Here is a 27,878-nt window from a genome sequence, read left to right on the forward strand (position 1 = left end):
AGAGGAAGGGAGAGGGAAAGAGAGAAAAACATCAATGATGAGAGAGAATCATTGATCAGCTGCTTCCTGCACACCACCAACTGGAGATCGAGCCCGAAACCTGGATATGTGCCTTGACCAGGAATTGAACTGTGACCTCCTGGTTCGTAGGTCAACACTCAACCACTGAGCCAAGCAGCTGGACCTGTCGCAACCTTTCCAATCAGGCTGCTCTATTCCCTTCCCTGACCTCCATGCCCCCTCCTCTCCCCGCTCCCCTCCCTGAGGTTGATCCTGGGCTTTTGGAGGCCCCCAGACTCCCTGCCCCAGCAAAACCTCAGGACTCTGCTGACCTTGATTAATGGAGCCCAGACTTGGATGGAGGCTGTAGGGGGCACCCTCCTCAGCCTGGCCCCGACCAGAACCTCGAACATCCCATTCCTGCCCCACCCCTCACCCAGAACTCCCTGGCTGCACCACCCTCCCTCCTGCACAGCTCACCCACCCTCTTCAAGAAGCAACCTCCCCTCTGAGACTTTGGGGAGACAGGGAAGTCATGGCCTGAGTCCCCAAGGGGCCTTACTCTGGGGTTGTAACCCCAGCGCTGCCCTTCACCTGAGCTCAAATCAAGGTGAACCCAGAGAATGGAATCAATAGCCTACTCCTACCTTGTCCATCTCGTGACAAATGCCCCTTTTCTACCTGCCAGGTTTCTCCTGGAAAAACTTGGCCTGACATCTTTTCCCGGGGCACTCTGGTCGCCACAGTTGCCTCTGGGGCTGGTGCTGGCCAGCAGGAGGTGCGGGAGTCAAACGGGGCCTCTCCCAAGGCCCCAGGGCACAGGGCGGGGCGGGGGCGGGGGAACAGTAGGAGTTGGCTCAGAAACCTGGACCTATGCGGAGCCTAAGATGACATTGGCCCAGAGAGGCCAAGACATTGTCTGAAGGCCACACAGCAGTCTGCAAAGGGGCTCTGAGGGCAGCATGTCCAACTTTCCTCTAGGAGCAAGAAGCCCCCAGTGCTTCTGACACCTTCATTTATTTATATAATAATCGCAGTGCCAGGCCCTGTGCTCGGAACACACAGCTGCCTCAGGCAGACTGTCCTCTGGTTGTTTCTGGCCTCCTTGATCTCCTCCAGCGATGAGGAGCTCACTACCATAGCAGGGCCTGAGTCCCAGCACTGCCCACATTCAGCTGGTGGGAGACCCCAAAGTACCTCGACTTTTCTGGAAGCCACGAGGGAAGGGGTGTGGGTGCCCAGGCAGGGAGGATGCAGACCCTAGTCCCAGCACTGCCCCATCCACCTGCCGCAGCCCGGGGTATGTGTGCAGGAAGGCCGAGCTGCTAGGCTGCTTGCACAAACCTGACCTGGGCCGACAGGCCCTTCCTTCAAAGGCTGGCCGGTCCGTGCCGCTTTATTGCCCAGCTAATGACGATGATTAGGCTGACAGGTGCCGCCTGCCTCCCGGCAGCCCTCCCACCTGCTGAGGGGGATGGTTTCTGAGCACCTGGGGGAGGCCTGGCCCCCAAGCTCTGCCAGGGCCCCCGCCACAGCGGGCCCCTCCGCCCCCAGGCCAGCTTTTGTCTCCTTCCTCCCCGGAGAAGGCAGGGCCAGCTCAGTCTTTATCCCCTGAGACTGCTGTGTGACCTTAGTCCACATATGACCCTCTCTGAGCAGGACTGAGGGAGACGTGGAGAGGGTGGGTGGTGGTACGAAGGGTCAGCTGATAACAGTGGACAGGGCATGTGCCCCTGAGAAGCACAACTCTCTTCCCCAGCCAGGGCTGGACTAGGGTACCCACCAGGGTCTAGAAGAGAGTGGTGGCAGAGGGTCCTCCTCACCGTGGGGCGGGGCTGCTCCTTGGGGAGCCCTGCACTGGGGCAAGCCACTGGCGGAGCCCCACCATCCTGGGTCTGTCCCATTCCCAATGGTGGGGGGGCTTGGCCTGGGGCCTTGTGGGGGTCTCAGTGTGGGGCTGGGTGGGAGCCGTGATTTATGATGTGCTTCATAAACCAGGAATGCCAGCCTGGGGGGCTGGGGTGGGGGTGGGGCCACCGCCTGACACTCCTCTCTGTGCAGGATGCCTGGCATGTCCTGTCAGAATCCCCTGTCCCCTGGGGACAGCCATGTTCTCCTCACGCTGCAGCCCCTCCCATTGGCGCCAGCCCGCCACCCTCAAACCCTCAGCTCTGGGAGTATTGAATGAAGGCCCAGACCAGGGGGGATCCAGGCTGAAATCCTTTCTGGAATTCTCTCTTCACCAATCACCCCTCTCCTTTTATTGGGCATGAGAGTGATGATAAATATCTTTATTGTTTTTTTCTCCCACTGCAGCAGGAGGGAACTGGATGAGACCCTTAGAAACTTCCATCTATGAACTCAAGGCTCACATGGCACTGTCCTCGAGGAGAGACTTAGGACTGATACAAAGATGAACTTCCAGCCATCCTCACCTCCCCTTGCCAGACAGACAAAGCTCAGAGCTCATGGCGGCGGGGAGGCCGAGGAGGGACGGAGGGGAGCTGGCGGCAGAGTGACCCAGGGGGCTGTCGGGTCCTGAACTCTGAAGGCCGGGCCAGTTTTGAACCTGCTGCTGTGGGTCTCGCCGGCATCCTTCTTGCTGCCATTGCCCGCGAGGGTCCGGCTTTGCGGGCCCTTAGCATGGGTCAGCCTGCCTCCCTGGTCTGGTGGGACTGGTTTTTCCGGCTGGAGGAAGGGTCGGTGAGGAATTGGCAGGGGCAGAGGGTTTTATGTAAATACCCAGGGAGTGCTCTGGGAACCGGAGGCCGGTTTTCCCAAAGACACGCAGCGACTGGCAGCTCCCAATTAGCCCGGCCGGGTGATGTCACTGCTGCTTCCCTGGGTGGCTGCGCCCACTTGACTGGCCTTGGCAGGGGTCCCCGGCCATTACCTTCTCTCCTGGGTGGGAAGGGTGGCAAGGGGGGCTGCCACACGGGACAAAGTCAGGTCCCTTCCGACCATAATCCCCAACCTAAGGCCTGAACCATGTGGTGGACCAGCCCTGGAAAGCGCCGTGAAAAACCATCCCAGACTCTACTGAAAAAGACTTTAATGTACCTAGTATTCGAGCCCTTCCCCCTAACCGGAGAGGCTGTGGAGAGCTCAGCATGCCGGGCTGGTCCCCGAGGCGGTTGCCATGTCAACTGCTGGCAGGCCCGGCTGCCCAGACCACCCCAACCTTGAGTTTCAATAAATACAGTGTGAAGGGGTCTGGTTACCCACCAAGCTGGGGAGACCAAGACCTGGGGTGCTAGAAAGGGCACGTTACATTATCTGGGAACTCACATACATGCACTATTAAGCACACACACCTAAGATCATATGCACACACACAACCTCCCCCCTCCCCCCGCCCCCCGACATCCTCACGTGACACACCCTCCTCACACAGACACGTACATACTATCTACACATTTTCTCCAGACACAGGACTGAGTGCACACACACATTCCTCAGATACACACGGGGCAATGCACACATGTGCCCTTGTCTCATTGTCCGGCGTGGAGCCTGGGTGTCTCCTCCGACTCAGAGGAGTAGGAACGGCTTGGGTCTTCCTGGTCTTGGCCAGACTGTACCCCGGTCTAGGGGCCGGGCGCAGTGGCGTTCGCCAGGCAGTGGGTTGCGTTGGTTAAGGCCCAGGAGGGGAAGGTGTTCAGGTCGAAGATGGGGATGCTCCAGGTGTTGATGGCCAGCATGATGACCAGCACGCCCATGATGTTGAGCAGGAATCCCGCCCGGACCTGGTTTGCAGAGAGTCAGTGTGAGTGAGCAGGGCAGCTGCTGAGCTGGGCCAGCACCCACCCACCCCTTCGGTGTCCACAGGTGCCCAGAAGCTGTCACTAGCAAAACTCGCCCTTGGGAAGTCCTCCCTTGCACCTAACCTGCAGCCCCAGGCAGTGCCCTGGCCTCTGGCTTTACCCCCAGGGCTAAGAGGGGAAAGGGAAGCTCCTCCAAGAGCTTCCCTGATCTGGGGCCTGGTTCCCTCTGAGTCCATCTCCCTGTGAGTGGCTGCTTGGCACCTTGGAATCTTCCCTAAATTCCTCACCCCTTTCTCATCCTCTCACATGGCTTGGGCCCGGCAGGGCCTAAAGATGCTCAAACTGGGGGTCATATGCCAACCTCCCCGCGCCCCCGACCCCAGACAAGGTCCATGCTCAGCTGAGAGTCTCAGGGGCTTCTTGCCACTTTGTAGTCCACCGAGATGGGAAGACGGAGCAGAAGGCGGTGCTGAGCCGTCGGGGCCCTGCCACTCACCATATCAGACACTTTGATTCCTCCAAAGGAGAAGGCGATGGCATTGGGCGGGGTGGCCACAGGCAGCATGAAGGCCAGGGAGGCGGCCAGAGTGCAAGGGAGCATGACATAGAGAGGGTTGAGGCAGATGGCCTTAGCCTGGAAGGGGAGACAGTGGGCAGAGTTGATGGCAGTACCCATCCCAGAGGGAAAGGTGTGGCTCCCAATACTCCTGCTTCCCCGCTTTGAGGGACAACCCCCCCCCCCCCAACACATACTCTGGGCATGAACCCACCACTTCTGCCAGAAGGTACTGGGTGACCTGGGAAGGGCCCCTTGACCTCTCTGTTGGGAATGACTGTGTGGCCCTGCCCTGTGGGGTGTGGTGAGGGGAGGGGCCCATAAAACGGATCTCAAAGGGGCCCCGGGTGTCATCAAAGGCTGTGGGAAGGGGCTGGGGACGCTCCGGGGAGCAATTTTATCCCATCACCTCAGGAATGACCAGAACAGGGGCTAGGGTGTGGAGGTGGGGGAGGCCACCAGTGAGCCCATCAAGATACTCAAGGGGTGACGTCACCAGGGATGGGATGAGTCAGGGGCCTGGGGCCTTTGGGGCCCAAGGTAGCTGGAGAGCCCCGGGAAGCGTGGTCCTCTCCCGGCAATGAGAGGAGGCGCAGACAGGTCACTGTGACCCACGGGTGGGGCCCCTGAGTCGGGGTAGACAGGAGGGATGCCTGGAGGAGGAGTGTCTGCTGGGCCAACTCACCATGGAGGCCAGGATGGGCAGGAAGAGTGTGGTGGTGGCCACGTTGCTGGTGCACTCAGTGAAGATGGCAACCAGGAGGCAGAGGATACAGACAATGGCAGGAGGTGGCACGCTCTGCAGTGGGGTCAGCTTGTCCCCCAGCCACGCAGACAGGCCTGATTCCTGTGGGCAGAAGAGGCTGGTATGTGAGAGGGGGGGCTGCCTGGGGTCCCGGAGTCCCCTGCTGAGGCTCTGGGAGGGCCACCTTCCTGTCCACACCTCTCTAGGTTCTTCAAAATCAAGAGCAGCTTGGGAGGGAAGCAGCAGCCAGAACCAAGGGCCCCCTCTCCTGCTCTTGAAGAACAGTTGGGTGTGGGGAGAAGGGTCAGATGAGGAGCTAAGGAAGGGGCCAAAGGGCCTTCTTGGGAAACCTGGGGCTTGGTGGGAGTCAAGACTTCTCCCGACCTCTCTCAGGAGGTCTCTGGCCAGCCTTTGCCCTCTCTCTGCCCTCTCTAGCCCAGGGCTCACGCAGCAGCTCGAGGAGGGAGAGTGGGGAAGGGTCAGAGGCTGGGAGGAGGCTGACAGGCGCGTGGGGACTGTCCCCAGGGTCAGAAGAGCTCCGAGGTCTTGTCCTGCCCACTGTAATGCTAGATTGTGAGCCAATGCTGCCTACCCAGCACCCAGCACCCAGCACCCCGCACAGAGCTTGGCACAGTTGGTGAACGCTTGATGGGTGAACTAACCTTGGACTTAGGAGTCCCCAGCACCAGTCCCTGACCCAGGGAAGCTGCCTCCTGTCTTTGAGCTTAGTGGGAACACTGAGGCCCAGGTGTGCAAGTTCAGGGATTTCCCTCTTGGATGGAGGCCCTGAGAATGATGCCCTTGTCTCCAGAGCCTGGCTGGGTGTGATTACAGCGCCCCCTGGTGGCTGTAGCCCGCTAACCCTGTCAACCCGAAGCCAACTACTCTCAGGTGCTAAAGACATTACAGTATATCCTCTGTCTGGAAGGGGTGAGGGGGTGGAGTGTGTGTGGGGGGGTGTGGGGGGGGGTGTCGTGGAGAACAGTCCCTGCGCACCAGAGAAATCTGCCTCCCCTTTGGCTTTGAGAACCCAGCTGGGGAAAGATCTCTGGCTTGTTTCTTCCGCCTCTCAGATGACACTCTAACGACGTGGCCACCAGGGGGCGCCGAAGCAGGGGTCAAGTCTCCCCTCCGAGGGACTGAAGCCTGGCCCCTCTTTCCCTGCCGCAGGGTCTCCCTGAAACAGGCTGGGGAAAGCGCAGGGGTTTCTCACCGCACTGCCCTTGGCCAGGGCAAAGCCGCCACCCAGCAGGAAAACGATATTCCAGGGCATTTTCTCATTCACTGTCTTCCAGTTGAGGAGCGCAGGCGGGGCCTTCAGCTTCCCGGGTTTTTCTACTCCCCAGGCAGAAGAGGATGGGTTAGCGAGAGTCAACAGGCCTTCCCTCTCTTCCACTTGGGGCCTCCTGGATGGGTTCCTATCAGAGCTTAATGCGTGCGGGAGGAGGGCCCCAGTTTTGCAATATCCCAACTTTGTCCCTGACTCCCCGTGTCCTGGGTAAGTCACACCAACCTCTCAGGGCTTTGTCTAATCCCGCCAAATATGGTCTAACAGGCACTTGTGGCTGCCCGGAGGCCCTTCCCTGCCCCAGCCCAGGTGCTTACCTGGATTCTGAGTCAGCCCTGGGATCTTGGAAGGCACGATGAACATTATTATGCCCATGAAGATGGCCACTGTCCCATCCGACACAATGCTACAGGTGGGGCAGGGAGGGCAGGCTTAGCGGCTCAGGGCTGCTCAGGGATGCAGGGTGGAGGAGCTGGTGGAGAGGAGTCCCACCCACCAACGGGCCAACCCCTTCTGGCAAGTGTCCCCTCCCCCACCCTCCCTGTTACCTTCTGTTCTGCTCTTGGGGCCCTGCTCCCTCCCCTCCTCCTTTAGCTAGGGGAGCCCTGCAGTATCCCCTCCCCCCGGGATGCTCACCTTTCTCCCTGGTTATTGGAAAAAGCCAGGTTGCCCCAACCAGGGAAGAAGCCTGGCTCCCGGGTGAACCAGAGGATGACCAGGAGGACAAAGAGGAAGGTGACAGCCATTTCGGCGAAGGTCATGGGGCCCAGCCGCCTGTGCTCTGTTTGGATGACTCGGATGGCTGCCTGCTGTTGACCTCGTGCCTCTTCGCCCATGCCGAAGTTCTTCCGGAAGCTGCAGGGAGAGGGGCAGGGCAGCTCCTGAGGGCCTTGCACCAGGCCGGCCGGGGAACAGGGGCCTCTGAGTGATGGAGAGGCTGAGGCTGCAGAGGCCACCTCAGAGGTGTTACACTAAGGCCCTGACTCCACCCGTTTCTGGAAGAAGAGCAGAAGACTTGGGGGGAGGGGGTCCTGAGGAAGAGACAGGTTGGGGTTGGGGGCCCCCGTGCTTGGCTATTTGCCCCACTGACCCCGATCCCTCCAAGGCATCTGTTGAGCCACGCCCTCCCTTGCCCAGAGTGAGGAGGACCCCATGCCTCCTTCTGGCTCTGACTCACTGCTCCCCTCCTCCAGCAGCTTTTCAGGAAATCCTCCCCTCCCTCTCCGACCAGTTTCTGGGCATCCTCTGCCAGCCTGAGCCCCACCCTGATCGTCCCCAGACGCACAAAGGACTTTAGCCCATTTCTGTGGGCTGCTTACTTACCTCATGTTCACTTTTCACTTGGGCAAATCCCAATTCCCCTGTTGGATGGTGACTTCTTCAAGGGCAAGGACCATGCTTCGAATCTTTGAATCCCCCCTGGTGCCTGGCACTGTACTGGTCTCTTCGACTACCATCTTGCCTGTACCAGCCCCCAACCTCAATCCATCCTCCTCACACATGCCCACGTGATTTTTCCAAAGTATAGCAACCAGGCTTAAAAACTTTCAGTGGCTCCCCACTGCCTGGGCAGGAAGGGCAAATAACTCACACCACAGTACCACGCATATCACCACTCTTATCCTGTACTCATGGCAGGCATGACCAATCAATCACAGACCCTTCCTACTGAGCCCTAGCAAGGTCGCACGTGGTTTTCAACTCAGAACTCTAATGACTACAAGTAACGGAGGGTTGTTAGTAAGAATAAAAACTATTTACTACTCGGCCTCAAGGGCAAGGTCCTAACTATATGGCACACAAAATCATCCAAAATCCTACCCTCGCTTATTCTCTAACTTCATCTCCAGATATTCCTTTTTTGTTCTTTCGGTTTCAACCACAGGGAACTAGAGTTCTCCCAAATGTTTCACGTTCTTTCTTGCCTCTGTGCTTTGGACAAGGTGCCTGGGATGCCTTTACCCCATTCTCTACCGGGCTGACTTCTATTTTACAAGATTCAGCTCTGGCATCATCTCCTCCGGGGGCCTCTGGAACCCCCACTCACCTGGGCTGTGCTCCCACTGCACCTGGGCTTCCCTATGTCACGGCCCCCCCATACCATCACCCTCAGAGGGTGAGCTCCAAGGACAGGGACTGTGCCTTATGTCTGTTAGTATCTCCAGTGCCTAGCACAGGGCTAGGAATCCAGTTGGGGTGAACACATTCCCAGGGCGGTCTCCTCAAGCACTTACCAAAGGACTGTGGAGTGTTGTTGTGGAATGGGACCTGGCCTGGGCATCAGACCTGGTTTTCTGTCCCAGCACTGACAAACCTAGTTGTGCACCTCTTACCTCACGCCTCAGTTTGCTCATCTGCTAAATGATAATAATACTCTTGGTCCAGTAATTACCTCACATGGGGGAGGGGGGTTGCAAAGTGCACGGAGGGGCCTTGGGAGGCAGAGGCGTTTTCACTGGGATGGTGATTTTGTCATTTCCACAATGGCGACCTGGGTACCCAGGGGATAAGGGCAGGGGCTTGGGCCTCTCTCACCCATTCTGCCACTTACTTGAACCCCAGGAAGAGGAACTGAAGCCACACCCAGGCAAGCAGCAGCAAGATGATCATGGCGGGGAAGGCAAAACCGAACCAGGAGGCAAAATTCACCACATTGGCATTTTTGGAGATACTGAAAGGGGGAGGCAGGTTGCTGAGTGACATTGCCTGGCGACCACCAGGCCCCATCCCCCGCCTCCCTCCCAGTGAGAGTGCAGGCGCCCCATCTGTCAGTCACTCACATGTTGACCTGGGCTTGCAGCACCAGGTTGGGTGTGGTACCAGTCAGTGTGGCGATGCCCCCGATGCTGGCCGAGTAGCACACGCACAGGCTCATGCCCTGGGAAAAGCGGAGCTGTTCCTGGGTCCTCTGTGCCTTTGGCTCCAAAGGACCAGGTGGGACAGGGTGGACCTGCCCGTTATCTGGGAACAAGGGAGAGCTCAGGTTGCAGAGGGGGTGCAGGGCAGCTCCGGAGATCATGGCTGGAGCGCCCTGGTCCCTGGGGTGCAGGCGGGGTGCCTTGTCAGTGAGCAGCCCCCATTCCTGGGAGCAGAGGCCGCCTCTAGGCCTGCAAGTGCTCAGCACCCCCAGAGTCTCAGGTTAGGATGACCTCAGACACCATCTGGCCCAACCTCTCTCTCTCTCTCTCTCTCTCTCTCTCTCTCTCTCTCTCTCAAGAGGGAAACTGAGGCATAGAAAAGGGCACAAGATCATCAAAGCCACACAGGAAGAATGGACCCTGAACCCCTCGTGGCCCACCCAGACTCCAGCTCTCTGCTTGCAGGGTGACCTGGCATCTTGGTTTTCCCAGGACTGTGGGGGGTTCCCAGCACATGGGAAAATCCCAGGAAAACCAGAAGTTGACCACAGCGCTTCTTGCCTCCCTCTTTCCCTAAAAGACCCAAGACGACCAGCCCTGGGAAGGGATGTCCCTCAGACCCCTCCCCCCACCCCCCCAAGAGTGGAAGGGTTGGAGCAAGGTGCAGCCTCATCGTTCTCACCAAGTGTGTTCACTTCCTTCTGGGGGCTTGTTTCCTGAAGTTCGAAGGTTTGGTTGTCACTGCCCTTCTCGGCGTCCTTGTCCGCGGGTGCCTTGTGCAGCTGATCCAGGACAGCGTGTGCGATGGGCACCATCATGGCCGTGGTGGCCGTGTTGCTGATCCACATGGACAGGAAGGCTGTGACCATCATGAAGCCCAGCATCAGCCTAGGAACGGACAGACAGACACACTCGTGCTCCAGGGCCCCAGCAGGGATTGGGTGCCCAGAAGGCCACTGGCCTTGGTTTCTCCTGCCCTGGTTTGTGGGAACTCACAGAGCAGGCCGCACCCCGATGATGAGGAGCACGCGGAGGGCGATGCGCTTGTGCAGATTCCAATGCTCCACAGCAATGGCCACCAGCAGCCCCCCGATGAACAGGATGTTGGTGTCGTTGAAGTACTCGATGCAGACCTGGTAGGCAGGGACCGCTGAGAGGCAGGAAGACCCTGGGGTCTCCTGTGCCCCAGGGCTTCCGGGGTGCAGGCACTGGCATCCCCACAAACAGAAGTTGGTTCCTGGGCTCTTGGAACCAAATGGAAATGGTCTTTGGATTCCGAGTTATTTAATATTAACCAGGTTCCTCTCTTCCTGCCAGACTCCTTCATTCTCCCCTCGGGAGTGACTGGGGAGGCAGATAATCCAGCCTGATCCCACTCGTGTTTACAGCCATGGACTGGAAGATGATAATTTAGCGTCGCTTCTAGAAACTAGAGCAGTGGTTCTTGGAACTTGCTAGAAATGAAATGCTTAGGCCCTGCCCCAGATCTACTGAATCAGAAACTCTGGGGTGGGCCCTATGTTTTCACCAGCCCTCCAGTTTAAGGGCACTCAAGTTTAAGGGCCACTGAACGAGAGGAATCAAGCTCTTCAGCTGGACTCCAAGGCCCCTCTGTCACCAGGCCTTTCCACCTCCCTGGCTTAAGCCTCATCACTCCCCCTTTGGATTAACTCTCAACACCAGCCCCACACTTGGCACTTCTAGAATGTCCTGCCCCTTGCCTTCTAGCTGACTCCTCCCTCAGTGCTCTCTGACCTGCAGAGCAGAGACGGGGCGCCTCTGCTGTGGGCCCTGCCTATGGTGAGGCCTCCTGGGTCGGGAGCACCCTAGAGTACACCCCTCCCTCCCCGGGAACCCTTCTTCCTGTGGACGGGGGAGGCTTACCTCGGCGGCATCCATGATGCCCATCATGGGGAACAGGATGAGGGGGAAGAGGGCGGTGACAGCCAGGGGCAGGGCCTCGAAACACCAGAAGAGCGCCATGATGATGATGGCGTAGGCACAGTAGGCTTCCTGTGGGTGGGAGGAGAGGGGCAGAGTTTTCGAAGGGGCCAGGCCTGGATCCCAAAGTTGTCACCCCCTGCCCCCGGAGAAGACAGGCCATTTGTAAGGGTGTAGAGAGAGCCCGTGAAACCCACAGTCACTGATTTTTGAGCCCAAAGTCCCATTTCAAAATGGAAATAGAAACCAAAGCAAGGCACTCATCACTTTGACCTTGGGGAGGGGCTGGAGAGGCCCCACCCAGCCCAGGGGACTGTGGAGGCTCAGGGGAGGATCCCTAGATGAGATGGGGGCTGCCAGCCTGGTGCCTGGACAGTGGTACCCAGGCTTTATCAGAGCCTGGGAGAACGCATTTGTTTGTATGATGATTTAATTAGCATTTGTTCCCATTGCATCAGATCCTTGGAGCTCAAGCCCCAGCAGGCTTCAGAGCAAATCTATTCTTGTTTCTGTTTGTTTGTTTGTTTGGTAATCCTCACCCAAGGAGATTTTTAGGGAGAGTGGGAGAGAGAGGGAAAGACAGAGAGAAACATCAATGTGAGAGAAACACATCGATTGGTTGCTTCCTGCACAAGCCCTGACCTGGGCCCCAGGCCAGGGAGGAGCCTGCAGTCAAGGTACGTGCATTTGACCAGAATCGAGCCCAGGACCCTTTGGTCTGCAGAGTAATGCTCTATCCACTGAGCAAAACTGGCTGGGGTGAGCAAATCTATTCTGAATAAACAAATCACTGGAGAGTTTGGGGAATGGCTGAGCGTTTCCTTCCCAGCTATCCTGGCATGATCACTGCACTGCACAGCTCTAGGAGACGCCATTCACGTTTTATAGAACATATGAGAGGTCCTCCTATCCCTGCTTTGTGCAGGGAATTGTGGGGTAAACCCTGAGTCATAGGAGTGACTCTTTGGGTACCAGAGGCTCTCCTTTCTGTGACAAGGCCTCCAAGTCTAGAGAGGCCGGGCCTCAGGCCTGGAGCAGGAATGGAAGTCAGTCAACCCCTAATATCAGAGCCACCCCCCCCCCACCCCCCAACACACACACACTCATTGACAGAGCCTCTTTGCAGGGCTGGCAGGGAAGGCGGGGGAATCATTAGCCAGAAGGAAGCCTGCGGAAGCGGGGTGCAGAGAACGGTGCCCACATCCCAGCCTCCTCAGGGGCACCTGCCAATTCTTCATTTGCCAAAGGGAAGGGAGTGTATGCTGGGGCTAGGGGGCCTCTCCTCTCTTTCCTGTCTCAATTGCCCTGCCCTCATGTTTTCTCCACCTGCTACAGGCTGCGCTCACCCCTTTGTACCTCATGCCCTAGTACCCTGAAGCTTGGGCGTGGGGTGGGCGTGGGGGGGGGGAGAAGAAGCTGCGACGTATGGAGCAGTTTTTAGGAGCTGGTTGTTTTATGTTGTTGCATAAACTCAAACAGCCGTTAGGGTGGGTGCGGTGGTCCCTGTTAGAGATGAGCTTGAGAGGGCAAGTGGCTTGCTCTGGGCCTCAGAGCCAGGGAGTGGCAGAGGCAGCACGGGACCCAGGCCAGGTGTGCGGACTGTGTAGCTCCAAGAGTTCTCCCATCGTCTACATACTTGGCGCCCCCGGAGTGGTACTGCACTCAGCCCTGCTGGAGAGCCACATCTGTCTGATGCCAGGCTCAGTTTCTTTCCAATAAACCGCCACCACCTCTCCTTACCCCAGACAAGGACTCCTGGGCTCCAGGGATGGGACCACCTTGGCCCTTGACCAGAGACCCACTCCTCCCCCAGAGACCCACTCCTCCCCCAGCAGGAGGCTGATTCTGCTGAAGCTGCAGTTTTCTCGACCATTTTTTCATCTGCAAAGATTGTCCTGGCCAGTCACTCATCCTCCCCTGGGGCTAAGGGCAGGCCAGCCCCTCTGGTCCCTGGCGACCCCAAGGAGGGGGGCTGGGGCGGACCATCACTGCCAAATCAGAAGAAAGCTCTGCTAATCGCGACAGCAGAAGGACGCAGAGGACTACTTTGTGCCAAGCACTGTGCTGTGTTTCAGATGTGTTGTTGTTAATCCTTTGATTTTTTAGAGGGAGAGAAAGAAACTAATATTTTGGAGAGGGAGAGACAGAGAGAGAGAGAGAAACTAATATTATGGAGAGGGAGAGACAGAAGCACCGATGTGAGAGAGACACATCAATTGGCTGCCTCCCGCACACGTCTGACCAGGGCCGGGGATAGGCCTGCAACCGCGGTACATACCCTTGACCAGAATCGAACCCACCCGGGGCCCTTCAGTCCACAAGCCGCAGCTCTATCCACTGAGCCAAACCAGCTAGGGCGCTTGCAATGTTTTTTAATCGCATTTAGTTGCTCTGTGAGGTAATGACTATTGTTCTCATTGCACAGATAACAAGCAAATGCACAAATACATTAAGTAAATGTCTCGAAGTCACACAAGTAAGTGGAGAAGCCAGGCCATCTGGTTCTTGAGCCCCAGCTTTTACCTTCTACCCTTGATTCCTTGCATTTGAGGGGTGTCCCCAGCTTCAGGCTTGCTGTGGCCACTGGGGTGCATCGTGCCCTATGTATGGTGGGGCCTGCCGTTTCCTGTTGCCTGGCTCTGGGCAAGTTCCCTCACTTCTGAGAACCCATTTCCGCGCTCCAAAGGGAGCTGTTCATAGTCAAACCAGCCCCTGTGAGCTCCGGTGTGTTCAATCTATGGCTCCCTAACCCCATTACAACGTCTCTGTGTCCCTCTCCATGTCTGTCTGTCTGTCTCTGGACCAAAACCCAAAACTGGTTTCACAGTTCCATCCAGGAGCCTTCCTTGGCCAGGGGGCTGTGGCTCCGGGTCCCCCTCCCACCTTCCTGGGGAGTCTGTCCAGCTGTTGCCTCAGGACTTGCTGACCTGCCCCTCGTGGTTCATGGGGTTCTCCACTGGGGCGTGGAATTCCAAAAATCCATCAAGTCCGATCGGAAAGCAATTTCACTTTTCTGCTAACATCTAACTGAGGTTGCGAACGTAGGCAACAAGACCATACAACTGTGAATGGCGCGATCGGTGATTTCGTCCCAGATGTTTGACTGTGGCTGTTAGCTACAGATACCCACACAAATCAGTTGCCACGGTTATCTCAAAGTGGCGTTGACATCCATCACTACTTTGAAATTATGGTGGTTATGACACCAACACTAGATCTTACTCCATGCATTCATGAAGGAGCACTTAAATTTCTAAATCGCAATGAATTATTTTCATATTGTGATAACTGGATTTCAAAAGCATTGCTTTCCTTTGTAATCCTGCGCATTTTATTTTGCGCATTTCAGAGCAATCTTCTGAGAAGGGCCCACAGTTGTCTCCAGACAACCAAAGGCAGTCATGGCCCGAAATGGGTTAGAATCCCCGAGGAGAGAGAAAGAAAATAATTACCTCGTACTAACCCCTGTGGTCTCCCTGAATCACGTTGGGAGTTCTCTAAACTTCCAGGCCCACCCCTATGTCAGAGGGCGCAGGGGTCTCTGCAAGTCCCCGCAATGCAGAGGCGAGGCGGAGGCGAGCTGGAGTGGAGGTTACAGTGTCCTGCAGAGCCTGGGGGTTGCTTTACATACATTTTCTCTAATTTCATTTTTAAAAAAATATTTTTATTGATTTCAGAGAGAAAGGGAGAGGGAGAGAGAGAGAGAGAAACATCAATGATGAGAGAGAATCATTGATCGGCTGCCTCCTGCACACCCTCTACTGGGGATCGAGCCTGCAACCCGGGCATGTGCCCTTGACCAGAATAGAACCTGGGACCCTTCAGTCCAGAGGCCGACGCTCTATCCACTGAGCCAAACCAGCTAGGGCTCATGTCACTCTCACATCTCCATGAGGCAGTGGTTCTCGTTACTCATTGAGAAGTGAGGAAACTGAGACTCAGGGAGTCCAGCACTGCCTTGTGCACGTTTACTGGCTGAACCTTGGAGCACTTGGGTTTGAGGTCAGGGAGCTGTTTGTGTGCTGAGCCAGGTGCCAGCCCCTTGGGTACCCACCGAGGAGAGCGCCCTGGGGATCCTTTTCCCTGGGTCCCACGTGTGTCCTATGTCAAGGTCACTATCCACACCTTAGAAGTGAGAACGTGGGGATCAAACCTGTTCATCAGACACTCACTCAATAAACACCAGCCCCCTCCAGGCCTCCAATCCCGCTGGATCGATGCCTCGGATGCTCCCCGTTACTCCTCTCCAGCTCTGGGCCCCCAGCCTGGTCCAAGCCTCAGCATCTCTCACCGGGATCCCAGCTATAGCCTCCTGTTCACCCCCTAGTTTCCCCTCTGGCCCTTGACATCTTCTCCTGCTGTGGTCAGAGTGATCTTGAGGCGCAAATCTGTTTAATCCACTGTCAACCTCCCACCCAACATGCACACACTCACCTCGAAGCAGCTCACATCCCTTCAGGGTTTCCTGCTGCCCTGAGGAGAAGTTCAGGGCTAATCTGTGCCTCTCCTCCTTGTTCTTCCTGCTGCAGCCACACTGGCCCTCTCCCAGCTCCTCAAATGCTTCACTCTCCCTGTAGCCACAGGGCCTTGGCACATACTTTCCGCTCTTCCCGCCCATCTTTGCCCAGCTGATGTCTACTCGGTGTTGAAATCTCAAATATTTCTTTTGCGGGAAGCCTCTATGGCTTCCAGGCTGGGGTATAGTCACCATATTTTTACGCCCTAAGCCCCTGTACATCCTCTGCATAGCACTCATCACCGTCTGTAATGAAACATTTAGTTTCATGAATTTCTGGATTACTATCAATCTTTGTCCTCAGATCATACTCTCCAGGGAGCAGGGTCCACGTCTGCTTCTGCTCCCCCAGGAGGGTGTCTGGCCTCCAGTTGGAGTTGACACTCCGAATGAATGAGTGTTGGACACTAGAGGTACAGACATGAGTCAGGCCCAGCCCTGGCCCTCAGGGAGTCTGAGTGTGAGCTGGCCCATAGGGCTGCCCTGCAAAGCCAACAGTGGACAGAAGAAATAAACCCTCCCGCCCAACATACACACCCTAATCTCAAAGCCGTTTGTATCCCTTCAGAGTTTCCCGCTGAACATTTAGTTTCACGAATTTCTTGATTACTATCAAGAAATGTCTACTCAGAGGGCTGGCGGCTTGCTTCTTTTGCAAAGGGAAACACAGGTCAGAGTTCAGAAAACCTGCGTACCCAAAACCAGCTTTACTGCTTGGGCAGGTTACTTAACTCCTCTCAGCTTTTTTTTTTTTTTTTTTTTTGATAAGCGACACTGAGCATTCCCAGCTGTACACACAAGTATCTCTTTTATGAGGTTTCCTTATCAACAAATCAGAGAAACAGCCACTTTGCTGGGTTATTATAAGGATGAGGGATGTGAATAGGTAGCTATACACTGTAAAGGCCTGTGGATGGCAGTGAGCAGGTGGCAGGGTTGGCACTGGGACAGAAAAGTGTTCTTGGGCTTCTGGGAAATCAGGGGTGAATGCAAGAGGTACACATGAAGATGAAGGTGCCAGGGAATCCAGGGAAGACTCTGGACCCTAGGTGTGGGCCAGGTGTGGGATATGCGGGCATTGCGGCCTTTACCCATTACGGGGACAGAGCGATCTGTGGCTGTTGGGCAGCAGCAAATATGCCCACAGTCTCAGAGGTGTCACAACTTATTTCTCCTGGTGATTGAAGGTTAACCTGGGGGTGGGGATGGGCTAGCACAGAGCAGGCCACTCCCTCTGCCCCTCTGCCCCTCTGCCCCTGGCAAGTAGGGATGCTGCTGGCAGCAAGCACTTCTGGGTCTAGGGAGTGAGGCGAGGCATTGGGTGGCAGCCTGCCAAGCATCCTTGCAAAGAAGAGACCAGAGAGTGAGATCGTAGGAGAAGGGGCCCCTTCCCTGAGCCTCCCTCCTTCTAGGCTGAGGAAGGCTTCCAGACAGGAGACACTGAGGGGTACTGAGGGATGAATAGAAGTTTAGTGGGTGGGGGAAAGGTGTTGGGGTGAGGAACTAAGCAAAAAGAGAACAGAATGAGGCATAAAGGATCAAGATGAATTCTCGGAAGGGCATAATGCCTGGGAAGATCCTTGCCTGCCCTGGGAGGGATCAAGGACTTTATCAAGAAGATGGGGTGGAAAAGGGAGGCCCTGAAGGGTTTTAAGCAGAGGGAGTGACATGGTGGGGGTAGTGTTTCTATTAAAAGATTAAACTGATGCTACCATATGTGATCTAAAAAATATGTGTACAAATATATATATATTCTTAGAATCATGTTTTTAAATGCATTAAATAAAATGCATACTGCCCTGGCCAGGGTGGCTCATTTGGTTTGAGTGTTGTCCGTGCACCGAAAAGTTGTAGGTTCAATCCTGGTTGGGGCACCTACGGGAGACAACCGATCAGTGTCTCTCTCCCTCTCCCTTTCTATCTCTAAAAAACAAATTTAAAAAATAAATAAAACACATAGGATTATAAAGAAAACCAACTATCTTGAAATACAGTGATTAAAATATGAAAAAGTGGGTAAGATCGTGATAGATGCGACTTTTTCCTAGTTAATAAGACCAGCACTGGCTAACAGCAATTGCGAAGTCAGGATGAACATAAACAATATTTCAAGGTACTGGCAACAGCTCTAGTGTGATGTAAAAATATGTGTGATTTCTACTTTACTGGTGGCAAAGTCAAAACTGTCCTTATACTATTGTGGTGTGTGGTCTACATTCATAACAGAAGCAAATGCTACCTTTCCTTTAGCGGTATGGACAATGAGATGTCATTTTTGCCATCCAAGTCCACAGATGGCCTGAGTTGTGCCCACAGATCCCCATGGGTGTGAAGTCCCTGCTCTGGAGCACAGACACCATGCTGGTCGCCGGGACTGCCCTCAGGAAGGGCACTGGGCAGAGGTGGGAGGGGGCCTCTCCTTCACTGTTTGTGTGCTTTGAATTTAGCATGACGTGCATGTATCATTAAATCAATCAATCATGGAAATAAGGAGTTCACACCTGCTAAGCATGGCAGATGGATCCGAAGACACAGGCTAGAGGCAGGGAGGCCACAGGAGGTAGTGCTAGGGGTCCAGGGGGGAGATGACAGGGCCTCAGAGCAGGTCATGGCAATGGAGATGGAGAAAGAGGATGGACGCTAGAGATGTTAGGAGGTGGAAGACAAAGGGTTTGGGTGGTGGCTGATGAGTCGGGTAGGAGGAATGGAGGAGGATACTCCCAGGGGCCTGTCTTGGGCGTCCGAATGACAGTGACCACAAGGAGAGAAGCCAGGCTGAAGAGACTTGCAGGGGGAGGTACAGAGTGGGCTAGGGGTGTGTGGTACCCTTTCTAGGAATAACAGGCCCATGCCAAATGCCTAAAACTGCTGGGAGACTGATATACAAAGGGGACAATGGCCAGTCCACATATAAAATTGCAACCTCTGCGGGAACCAGCCCCGGCAGCCGAACCACAGCCTCGATAGCAGTTGGCCCCAGTCAGGACTGGCTCAATGACCAGCAGCTTCCCTTATTTTTTTTTTTTTTACTTTTTTAAAAAATTAAATCTTTATTGTTCAGGTTATTACAGTTGTTCCTCTTCCCCCCCCCCCCATAGCTCTCCTCCACCCAGTTCCCACCCCACCCTCTGCCCTTACCCCTCCCACTGTCCTCATCCATAGGTGTATGATTTTTGTCCAATTATCTTCTTGCACCCCCACACCCCTTTCCCCCCAAGAATTGCCAGTCCACTCCCTTTCTATGCCCCTGGTTCTATTATAGTCACCAGTTTACTCTGTTCATCAGATTTTTTATTAACTTGATTTTTATTTTTATTTATTTATTTATTTATTTATTTATTTATTTATTTATTTATTTATTTTTAATTAAATCTTTATTGTTCAGATTATTACAGTTGTTCCTCTTTTTCCCCCAATAGCTCCCCTCCACCCAGTTCCCACCCCACCCTCCGCCTTCACTCCCTACCCACTGTCCTCATCCATAGGTGCACAATTTTTGTCCAGTCTCTTCCTGCATCCCCCACACCCCTTTCCCCCCCAAGAATAGTCAGTCCACTCCCTTTCTATGCCCCTGATTCTATTATAATCAACCAGTTTATTCTGTTCATCAGATTATTTAGTCACTTGATTTTTAGATTTACTTGTTGATAGATGTGTATTTGTTGTTCATAGTTTGAATCTTTATCTTTTTCTTCTTCTTTCTCTTCTTAAAGGATTCCTTTCAGCATTTCATATAATACTGGTTTTGGTGGTGATGAACTCCTTTAGCTTTTTCTTATCTGTGAAGCTCTTTATCTGACCGTCAATTCTGAATGATAGCTTTGCTGGATAAAGTAATCTTGGTTGTAGGTTCTTGCTATTCATCACTTTGAATATTTCTTGCCATTCCCTTCTGGCCTGCATAGTTTCTGTTGAGAAATCAGCTGACAGTGGTATGGGTACTCTCTTATAGGTAACTGACTGTTTTTCTCTTGCTGCTTTTAAGATTCTCTCTTTGTCTTTTGCCCTTGGCATTTTAGTTATGATGTGTCTTGGTGTGGTCCTCTTTGGATTCCTTTTGTTTGGGGTTCTCTGCGCTTCCTGGACTTGTAAGTCTATTTCTTTCATCAGGTAGGGGAAGTTTTCTGTCATTATTTCTTCAAATAGGTTTTCAATATCTTGCGCTCTCTCTTCTTCTGGCACCCCTATAATTCGGATGTTAGTGCACTTGAAGTTGTCCCAGAGGCTCCTTACACTATCTTCATATTTTTGGATTCTTTTTTCTTTTTTCTTTTCTGGTTGAGTATTTTTTGCTTCTTTGTATTTCAAATCTTTGACTTGATTCTTGCAATCCTCTTGTCTGCTGTTGGATCTCTGTATATTATTCTTTATTTCAGTCAGTGTATGCTTAATTTCTAGTTGGTCTTTTTTCATATCCTCCAGGTTCTCACTAAATTTATTGGCGGTTTCTAGAAAATTCTTGAAAAACCTTATAACCGTGGTTTTTAACTCTATATCCAGTCGTTTGCTTTCCTCCATTTCTGTCATTTGTGACCTGTTTCTTTGTCTCTGCATTTTTTATGCTTTCCTGCGTTGGTAGAGTGGCTTTGTGTGCTAGGTGTCCTCTAGAGCCCAGTGGCTCAGCCTCCCCAATTACCTGAGGTGGACACCCCTTTGTGGTGCACCCCTTTGTGGGCTTTGTACACAATCTTGTTGTAGTTAAGCCTTGATTGTTGTAGTTATCACTGAGAGGAATTGACCTCCAGGCCAATTGGCTGTGAGAATCAGCTGCATCTACAGTGGGAGAACTTCTGTGCTGAAGACACCCTTCTGGGGCAACACTTGCTTCATTGGGGCTTTGGTGCTCACTGAGTCTGCCCCCTGAGTGTGTCCCTTATGGATCTGAGCAGTTGTAATCTGGATGTTCCCACTCTGACCACTGGGTACACTGGCTCTTGGATCTAAGGAGGTGCTAATTTAGCCTCTACCTGAGGCTACCCAGCAGGAGCTACGAAGAGATATGCAGATTCCCCTTCCTTGTTTGGGGTTTGGAGGTGCCCAAATGAGGCCCAGCTGTGAAGCAATGCAAGCTGCTGTGGGGCCTTGGGCCTTCTCTTGGAAGTTCTGGGTCTGTCTGGCCCAGCTGCAATTTGTTAGGTAATTTTCAGGTTGCAAAGGGCCAGGGCATTCATATGCAAAGGCCTCTGCTGCAGCCTGGGTGGGGTGGGGTCTCAGGGAATCAACAGGGCGGAGCAAGCAGCTATGGCTGATCCTCAGCCCTGCCCTAAGGGGCTCCGAGTCTCAATGTCCCGGTAATCGGTAATCGCTGCAAGCACTTCTGAGAGAAAGCCGCCCTTGAGTTCCAAGTTCTGCCCGCTGCCAGACAGTCCAGTTTCTCCTTGTATGAGTCTGGGTCCCCAGAGACTCACCCGGAACTGGAGTTCAGAGCAGTCAGGGGCTTGTGACTCCCTCCCGATTCAGAAAGACAGCTGTGTCCTCAGTTGCCAGCCCTTGCAGCGTCCGCCTCCGTACCTCTGCACTTTACTTCCATACCTCCTCTGAGTCTCAGTGTGCTTTTCTCTTTTCTTTTAGTTGTAGAATTTCCACTCAGCCATCCTTCCTGTAGTTCTGGATGATGTCCGTTTTGTCTTTTAGTTGTATTTTTGAATTTGTTGTGGGAGGCAGCAATTTCCGCTGTTTACCTATGCTGCCATCTTGGTTTCTCCAGCTTCCCTCATTTTTGCCCTCCACTCTCTACCCCAACTTCCAACTCAGGGCCAACCAGTGAAAGCCAAATATGCTCCCCTAACCAATTATATAGGATGCCCTGCTTCTAGTTAGCAGCCCCCCCCCCCCCGCCCCAGCTTTCCCCTGCCAATGCCTCTAATCAGGGAACACCTGGGGCCTTCCCCTTTTCCATCCCAAAGTGTCCCCAGCCCCTGCCTGTCTTTGAGACTCTGCCAAAAGCAAGTGATGGTGGCTGACTCACTTCCTATTCTTTGCCTGATCTCATTTGGGTTGTCTTGTCTATCCCTGCACCTTAATGTTTATGAATTTGTTGCATCATCTTCTGCTCTAAGAGGCCAAAGGGAAACAATGGGTTTCTGAGGGTCAGAGAAAACAGAAGTGGGGAGAGTCCCGACCTCACAGTTTGAGCTGGCGCCAGGCCTGCCTATGTCCACTAAAGAGCCAAACAGCAGGCAGGAGTGATGACGAGTGAAGCGCTCCCACCCTCCTCCGTGCGTTTGAGCCTCACGACAGCCCTGCGCCTCCCTGCTGGATTACATCCAGGAAACTGTATAGTTGCAGATTCCTCCTGGCCTTCACTTCGCAGGTGCCAAAAAGCTTGCACACCATTTGGTAATCTGGGGACAAAGTTCAAGTTGGGGAACCTTTTCTCTCTATTCTAGGGATTCCCCTGGCCCTGGAAGCAGACTTCTTCTAATTCTACTCCCATGTACCCCAGAAGCCAGAAGATTCGACTGTGCAGAGTCCCAGTGCTGCTCGGGGTCACATTTAGGGACCACACCTCACCCTTCTGGTGGGAGTGACCAGAGACACCCGCCTTCCGTTTCATAGGAATCACCGAGGCCCACAGTGGCTTGTTTGAACAAAAGAAGTCATCGATGGAAAAGAAGTCATCTGCACAGGCATCTGCACAGGGCCTGAGACTAATTGTATATTCCAGGGGCTAGACATTCAGACAAGAGGCCAAGGGCACAGGGAGTCGTCCAAGTGCCAGATGCTCTCTGCATTCAGGTTATCGCATTTCATCCTGACACTAGGCCCTTCGGGGTGAGAGGCTTGGATAAGGTCACACGGCTGTACATGCTACCGAGTGGATTTCGACCCACAGCTGCCTGGCTCCCAAATCCCTGCCTTGTTCCCTGGACTCTGCCTTCTCAACCAAGAGCCAGGAAGTTTCTAAAGATAGCGGCAGGTCCCAGAAGTGAGGTCCAAATTCCTCGTACAGTCTTCATGCCCACAGTGAATCACCTGAGTCCTGAGTCTATCTCTGGGGTTCAGGAATAGCTTGCAGGAAGGGCATTTTAGTTACACAGGCTTCTAAGTGTATGTAGGCGGGCACACGTGCCGGTCTTAGGAGTACAGGTGATTCAGATTAAGGAATTCCACCTATTGTTCTCACCGTAAATACAATGTAGATTTTAGCTAAGCTCTGTCCTGGCAGACACTGTGCCACTGGGAGACTGTTCTTAGGCCCCCTTGGGTCCTGGGAGGCATTTGTATTTTTTAAAAATATATATTTTATTGATTTTTTACAGAGAGGAAGGGAGAGAGTTAGAAACATCGACGAGAGAGAAACATCGATCAGCCGCCTCCCGCACACCCCCCACTGGGGATGTGCCCGCAACCAAGGCTCATGCCCTTGACCGGAATCGAACCCGGGACCCTTCAGTCCGCAGGCCGACGCTCTATCCACTGAGCCAAACCGGTCAGGGCACATTTGTATTTTTTATTTGAATTTAGCTGATTGATCCCTGAGCAAATATTTACCCTCCGTGCGTAAAACTCTCACTTCCTTCCCCTAGCCTTGGAAGGCTGCCATAAGCTGATCTCTTCCCACCTCTCTAACCTGAACTTAAGCCATCTTCTCCTCACTGAGGCCCCCCATCCCACAGTGGCCCTGTTTATCCCTCCACCTTCCAAGTTCAGCCCTGGCCTCAGGCCTTGGCACATGTGTTCGGCCTGGACAGCTTTTTGCCCAGAGCAGTGCTTGGCTGGCTTTTCCTTGCCATTCTGGTCCTAATGTAAATATCACCACCCAGGAGAAATATCACCACCCAGGAGGCCTTCCTGGACCATCCCATCTACAGCAGTCCCTCCAGAAGCCACAGTCACTGCCTGCTGCATGGTTTTCACAGCATGGACAGTATATGCTTTCTGTGTGTCTCTCCACCCCCACCCCCCAAACCTAAACAGTGCCTGTCACACAGTATGTGTTCCTTAGGAAGTCAATGAATGGATGGATGGATGAATGAATGGATGGATGGATGGATGAATGAATGGATGGATGGATGAATGAATGGATGGATGGATGGATGTAAGGTTTCTGGCAGACTGATGATGCTTCTTCACTCTGCTTGTAGGGTTGGGAGAGTAGTGAGAAGGCCTCAGGCCCCACGGTCCCCCATCTACTGGGGACCACCAGGTGGCAAGCATTTCAAAGATTCTGTAGCTATTCCGTTAACACACCTACTAGTTCCAGCCCCTACACCTGTGTTCCTGCGGTCCCTTCACCTGGCCTTCCCTCTATAGATGCCCCTGACTGTTGGAATCTCACTCAGCCTTCAAGGCCCCAGTTCAAATGTCACCTGCCTTGATTCTCCCGTGTCTCAGTTGGAAGGATGTTCTCTCTCCTCTGAGCCCCTGCAGCCTCTGGCTGTACCTCTGTGTAACCACATGCTCCTCTACACTGAGAGCAACTGCAGAAGGTCTGTGTTCCTTTCTGGTAGCCTGCAGCACAGAGCGGGAGCTCAACAGGCATCCAGGCTGATCAACAGAGGAAGGTTTGGCTGACAGCTGGATGGACGTGAGGGTAGATGGCTCAGGACGTGACTCACAGCAGGGCCATCACCCTCATAGTCTCAGAGGCCTCAAGATCAGGTTCCAGTCCAGGCTGTGCCTTTTTCTAGCTGGGACTTTAGGCAAATCACGTTAATACTCTGGGCCCAAAGTTGCATGTCTGTAAAATGGAACTAATAGTAGTAACTTCACAGTAACTCAGAGGTTATTTTGAGAAATAAAAGGATTAGTGCTTTGAGAAATAAATGGCACAATGACTAGCATATAAAAAAACCCTCAAAAGATACCAACTATTATTATATGGACACAAGTCTGAGACTAGTGTGGAACTCCTTCCCATGCCAGAGGCCAGGGGCATGGAGGTAAGCTTGGGCCTCACCACAGAGAGCAGGGATGCAGCAGGAATTCAGGAAAGGGCCCTCTTTGTCCACATTCATTCATTTATTCATTCGACAGTTACTTGTTGAGCACCTACTATGTGCCAGGCACTGGGGATTCTGTATGAAAAAAGACAAAGTCCCTGTCCTCATGAAGCCTGCATTCTAGTATAGGAAGTCAGAGAATAAATAAAAAATAAGCAAATGCATCATTTCAGACAGTGAAAGTCCTGTAAGTAAAATCACAGCACTTTGTAATAAAGAGTGACTGGGTGTGGTCCCAGAAGGCTTTCCTGAGGAGGTGGATTTAAGTTGAAACCTAAGGAATGAGAAGGAGGCATCTGGGAGAAGAACATTCCAGGCAGGGAGATGAGCAAGTTGAGGAGCAGAGAGAAAGCTGGTGGGGCTGGAGCAGAGTGGACAGGAGGTAGGACATCGGGCATGGGGACCAAGAGGTCTGCAGGGGTGGAGCCCAGGGACTCGGGGCTGCCAAAGGAGGTTTGGATGTTAAGTTTGATGGGATGCCTGTAAGGGGTTGTAAGCAGGGTAGTGATGACCTTATGTTTTGAAAAGACCCGGCGGTGGAGTGAAGAATGGCCTTGGGAAGGATAAGGATAGGTGAGAAACAATGGTGACCCAAACGACAGAGAAGGCAGTGGGAAGTGATCGCATTCAAAGTATTTTTGAGTCCACAGGACCTGCTGGTGCATGTGGCAAGGACAGAAAGCGAGGAACCAGGAATGGCTCCAAGGGAGATGTTTGACTCTATATTGACGAGTAAGGCTGCAGGATGAGCCAAGTGGGGAAGATGGGGCACGAGGGCTTTGTGTTGGGCGTGTAAAGCGTGTGCTGCTCAAGAGAGAATATTCAGGTGCAAGTGTCCAGTGTGGGTTGGGTAACACAAGTTTCGAGGTTCGGGCTGGGGTTACAGGTTGGGGAATCGTCAGCATGAAGTCTCTTTTTAAAGCAGGAGACAGCGAGAGATCACCTGGGGGAGAGTATGTGAATAGGGAGGGGGAGCCAGGAGAACCAGGAGAAGGTGTCACCAAAGGCAAAAGAGGAGAGCATTGCAAAGAGGGGTGCCCAGCTGTGACAACTGCTGCTGGGGGGTGGAGGAGGGCGAGCATGGACAGGGCTTTGGTGCCGTGGAAGCTGATGGGGCCCTGACAAGAGCTCTCTGGGTGGGTAGTCTTGGAGACTGGAGCTGTCTGAGGGGAGACCTGTGCCCTGCAGACAGTCTCTGAGGCCTTCTCTGTGAGAGAGGGAAGACATATGTGGAGGGAGGCATATGTGGAGGGGATGTGGGGCCCAACAAGGGTTTGCTTGTTTTTTGTTCTTTTCAAAATATATTTTTAAATTGATTTCAGAGAGGAAGGGCGAGGGAACATAGAAACGTCAATGATGAGAGAGAAGCATTGATTGGCTACCTCCTGCAGGCCCCACACTAGGGATCGAGTTCACAACCCGGGTATGTGCCCTGACCGGGAATCGAATCACAGCCTTCTGATTCATAGGTCGACGCTCAATCACTGAGCCACGCCGGCCAGAGGTATGCTTGTTTTTTAAGATGCGAGATATTACAGCACGTGTGTATGCTAATGGGAGAGATCAGGCAGAGAAGGGGAACTCGAGGTAAGAGGGAGATAGGGTAATTACATGAGCAAAGTCCTTGAGGGGCTGGCCTCCCTAGATAGGACTGGGACAGTTAGAGTCAGGACAGGGAGGCAGCAGGGCTGGGTGCAGCCCAAGGAAGACAGAGGCTCCTGCCTCGTTGCACTCCCATCGGGAAGCCTGGCTTCTAGTACTGACCCAGGCTTTCCTGTGTGACCCTGGGCAAGTTACCGAATCTTTCTGGGCTGTGCTTTCCTGGGGGTAAAGCGAGAATCCCAGTGCCTGTCTGTCCTCCCTCCCGGGGTTCGCACACGTGGCCCAGCCTGTCTGAAAACCCATCTGACGGATTCCCAGTACAGAGATGCCATTGACTTTGGCCTGAGACCAAGGTCATCTCGAAGGTCAGCCAAGCCTTGTCGCTTAGCAAGTGTCAGGGGCCCAGGGGTTGTGCCCTTTTATCCCCAGTCTCTCACCCCTTTGGAACAGCAGGAATAAAAAGCCTGCCTCGCCCAGCTGCCGTGGCTCAGCGGTTGAGCATCCACAGATGAACCAGGAAGTCACAGTTCGATTCCTGGTCAGGGCACATGCCCGGGTTGCAGGCTCGATCCCCGGTAGGTGTGCGCAGGAGGCAGCCAATCAATGATTCCCTCTCATCATTGATGTTCTATCCCTGCCTCAACATCCCTATCTGTGACAAAAAGGAAGCCAGTGGCTCAGGGGGCAGTCCTGGGGCTGTTGTCTCAGCCTCCAGGAGGCAGTGGGTAGAGAGAAGGTAACACAGGCTTTGGAACTAGATCACACCCCAGCTCTGCCACTTTTTAATTGTGTGACCTGCCAGAGGGAAAGATTTACTGTGACGCTTGAGTTCTAGGCCCTTGTCCCCAAGCGCTATGCTAATTTTAGGTTTATAATTCTGTGTTCTTTTACTTATAAGAGCCCCCCACCCCCAAGTGCATAATATCTGGGGTGGGGGGAGGCAGGGAGCAGTGGCACCTCCCCCTCCACCCAGAGTGTCTATGATGCCCATTGGCAAGGCCCCACCCCTCCTCCTCAGCAGACTTAGCCCTTAGGATCACAGGTGAGTACCTTCTCTCTCTGTTTATGTTCTTAATGGAACACACTGCCTGAGGCCAGCTTCATCCCACTCCCTTTCCATCCCCTCCAGCAGCTAATTCTGCTCATTAGCCACTAAGCTTAGTCCAGGGCAGTGTGGGCACATAGTAGGCAGACAAGCCCATCTGCTTCCACTCGCATCTCTCTTACTGAACTGGCTTCCTGGCTCCCAAGGGAGTAGATGCCAAATGCACCTAAGCAATTCACCTTGGGCCCGTCCTACTGGGTGCCAAGCAAAAGCCCCCTTTGACCTTTTAACCCTCATCCCTCGGGAGGACCAGGAGATGATAGCTTCACTTCCAGGCTAGGAGCGTCAGTAGGTTATGCTGGTCTTAAGGATCCCCAGCCCTGGCCCAAACAGTCCCTCTCCTGCCCCCAAGAACCCCAAGTCCTTACCTTGGTGGGGATGAGGAGGGGCAGAGGCAACAGGATAATGGGCAGGAGGTATACAAACAGGTAGAAGCGATAGGCCCACAGGCCCTGCCAGCAGGTGGCCATGGTGTGGACCCTGGAGTGCTGCTGGAGCCACCGTCTCTCTGGAATCCAGGCAACTGAAGGACTGACTGAGCAGGTAGCCGGCTGGGGC

The 27,878-nt window shown here is 53.7% G+C and overlaps 1 protein-coding gene across 1 annotated transcript; it reads right to left on the reverse strand.

The window, feature by feature from the left end:
• Positions 1-3,037: 3,037 nt before the first annotated feature.
• On the reverse strand, positions 3,038-27,878 carry SLC13A2 (solute carrier family 13 member 2). Its single transcript, XM_059669394.1, has 12 exons — positions 27,689-27,878; positions 11,096-11,224; positions 10,208-10,344; positions 9,894-10,099; positions 9,134-9,314; positions 8,905-9,024; positions 6,990-7,208; positions 6,671-6,759; positions 6,279-6,400; positions 5,006-5,167; positions 4,261-4,398; positions 3,038-3,746 (listed from the first exon to the last, which is right to left on the reverse strand). Exons 1-12 carry the CDS (start codon positions 27,788-27,790, stop codon positions 3,588-3,590), a joined length of 1,764 nt encoding a protein of 587 aa, XP_059525377.1. The 5' UTR covers positions 27,791-27,878; the 3' UTR covers positions 3,038-3,587.

The sequence above is a fragment of the Myotis daubentonii genome, chromosome 16, assembly GCF_963259705.1.
Source record: "Myotis daubentonii chromosome 16, mMyoDau2.1, whole genome shotgun sequence".
In the NCBI taxonomy this organism is placed as follows: Eukaryota; Metazoa; Chordata; class Mammalia; order Chiroptera; family Vespertilionidae; genus Myotis; species Myotis daubentonii.

Coding starts and splice junctions, on each gene's coding strand:
- SLC13A2 (XM_059669394.1), bottom strand. CDS start 27,790: ATGGCCACCTGCTGGCAGGGCCTGTGGGCCTATCGCTTCTACCTGTTT. Junction 10,345..11,095: donor GCATCATGGATGCCGCCGAG/GTAAGCCTCCCC, acceptor CCTGCCTACCAG/GTCTGCATCGAGTACTTCAA. Junction 3,747..4,260: donor GAATCAAAGTGTCTGATATG/GTGAGTGGCAGG, acceptor TCTGCAAACCAG/GTCCGGGCGGGATTCCTGCT.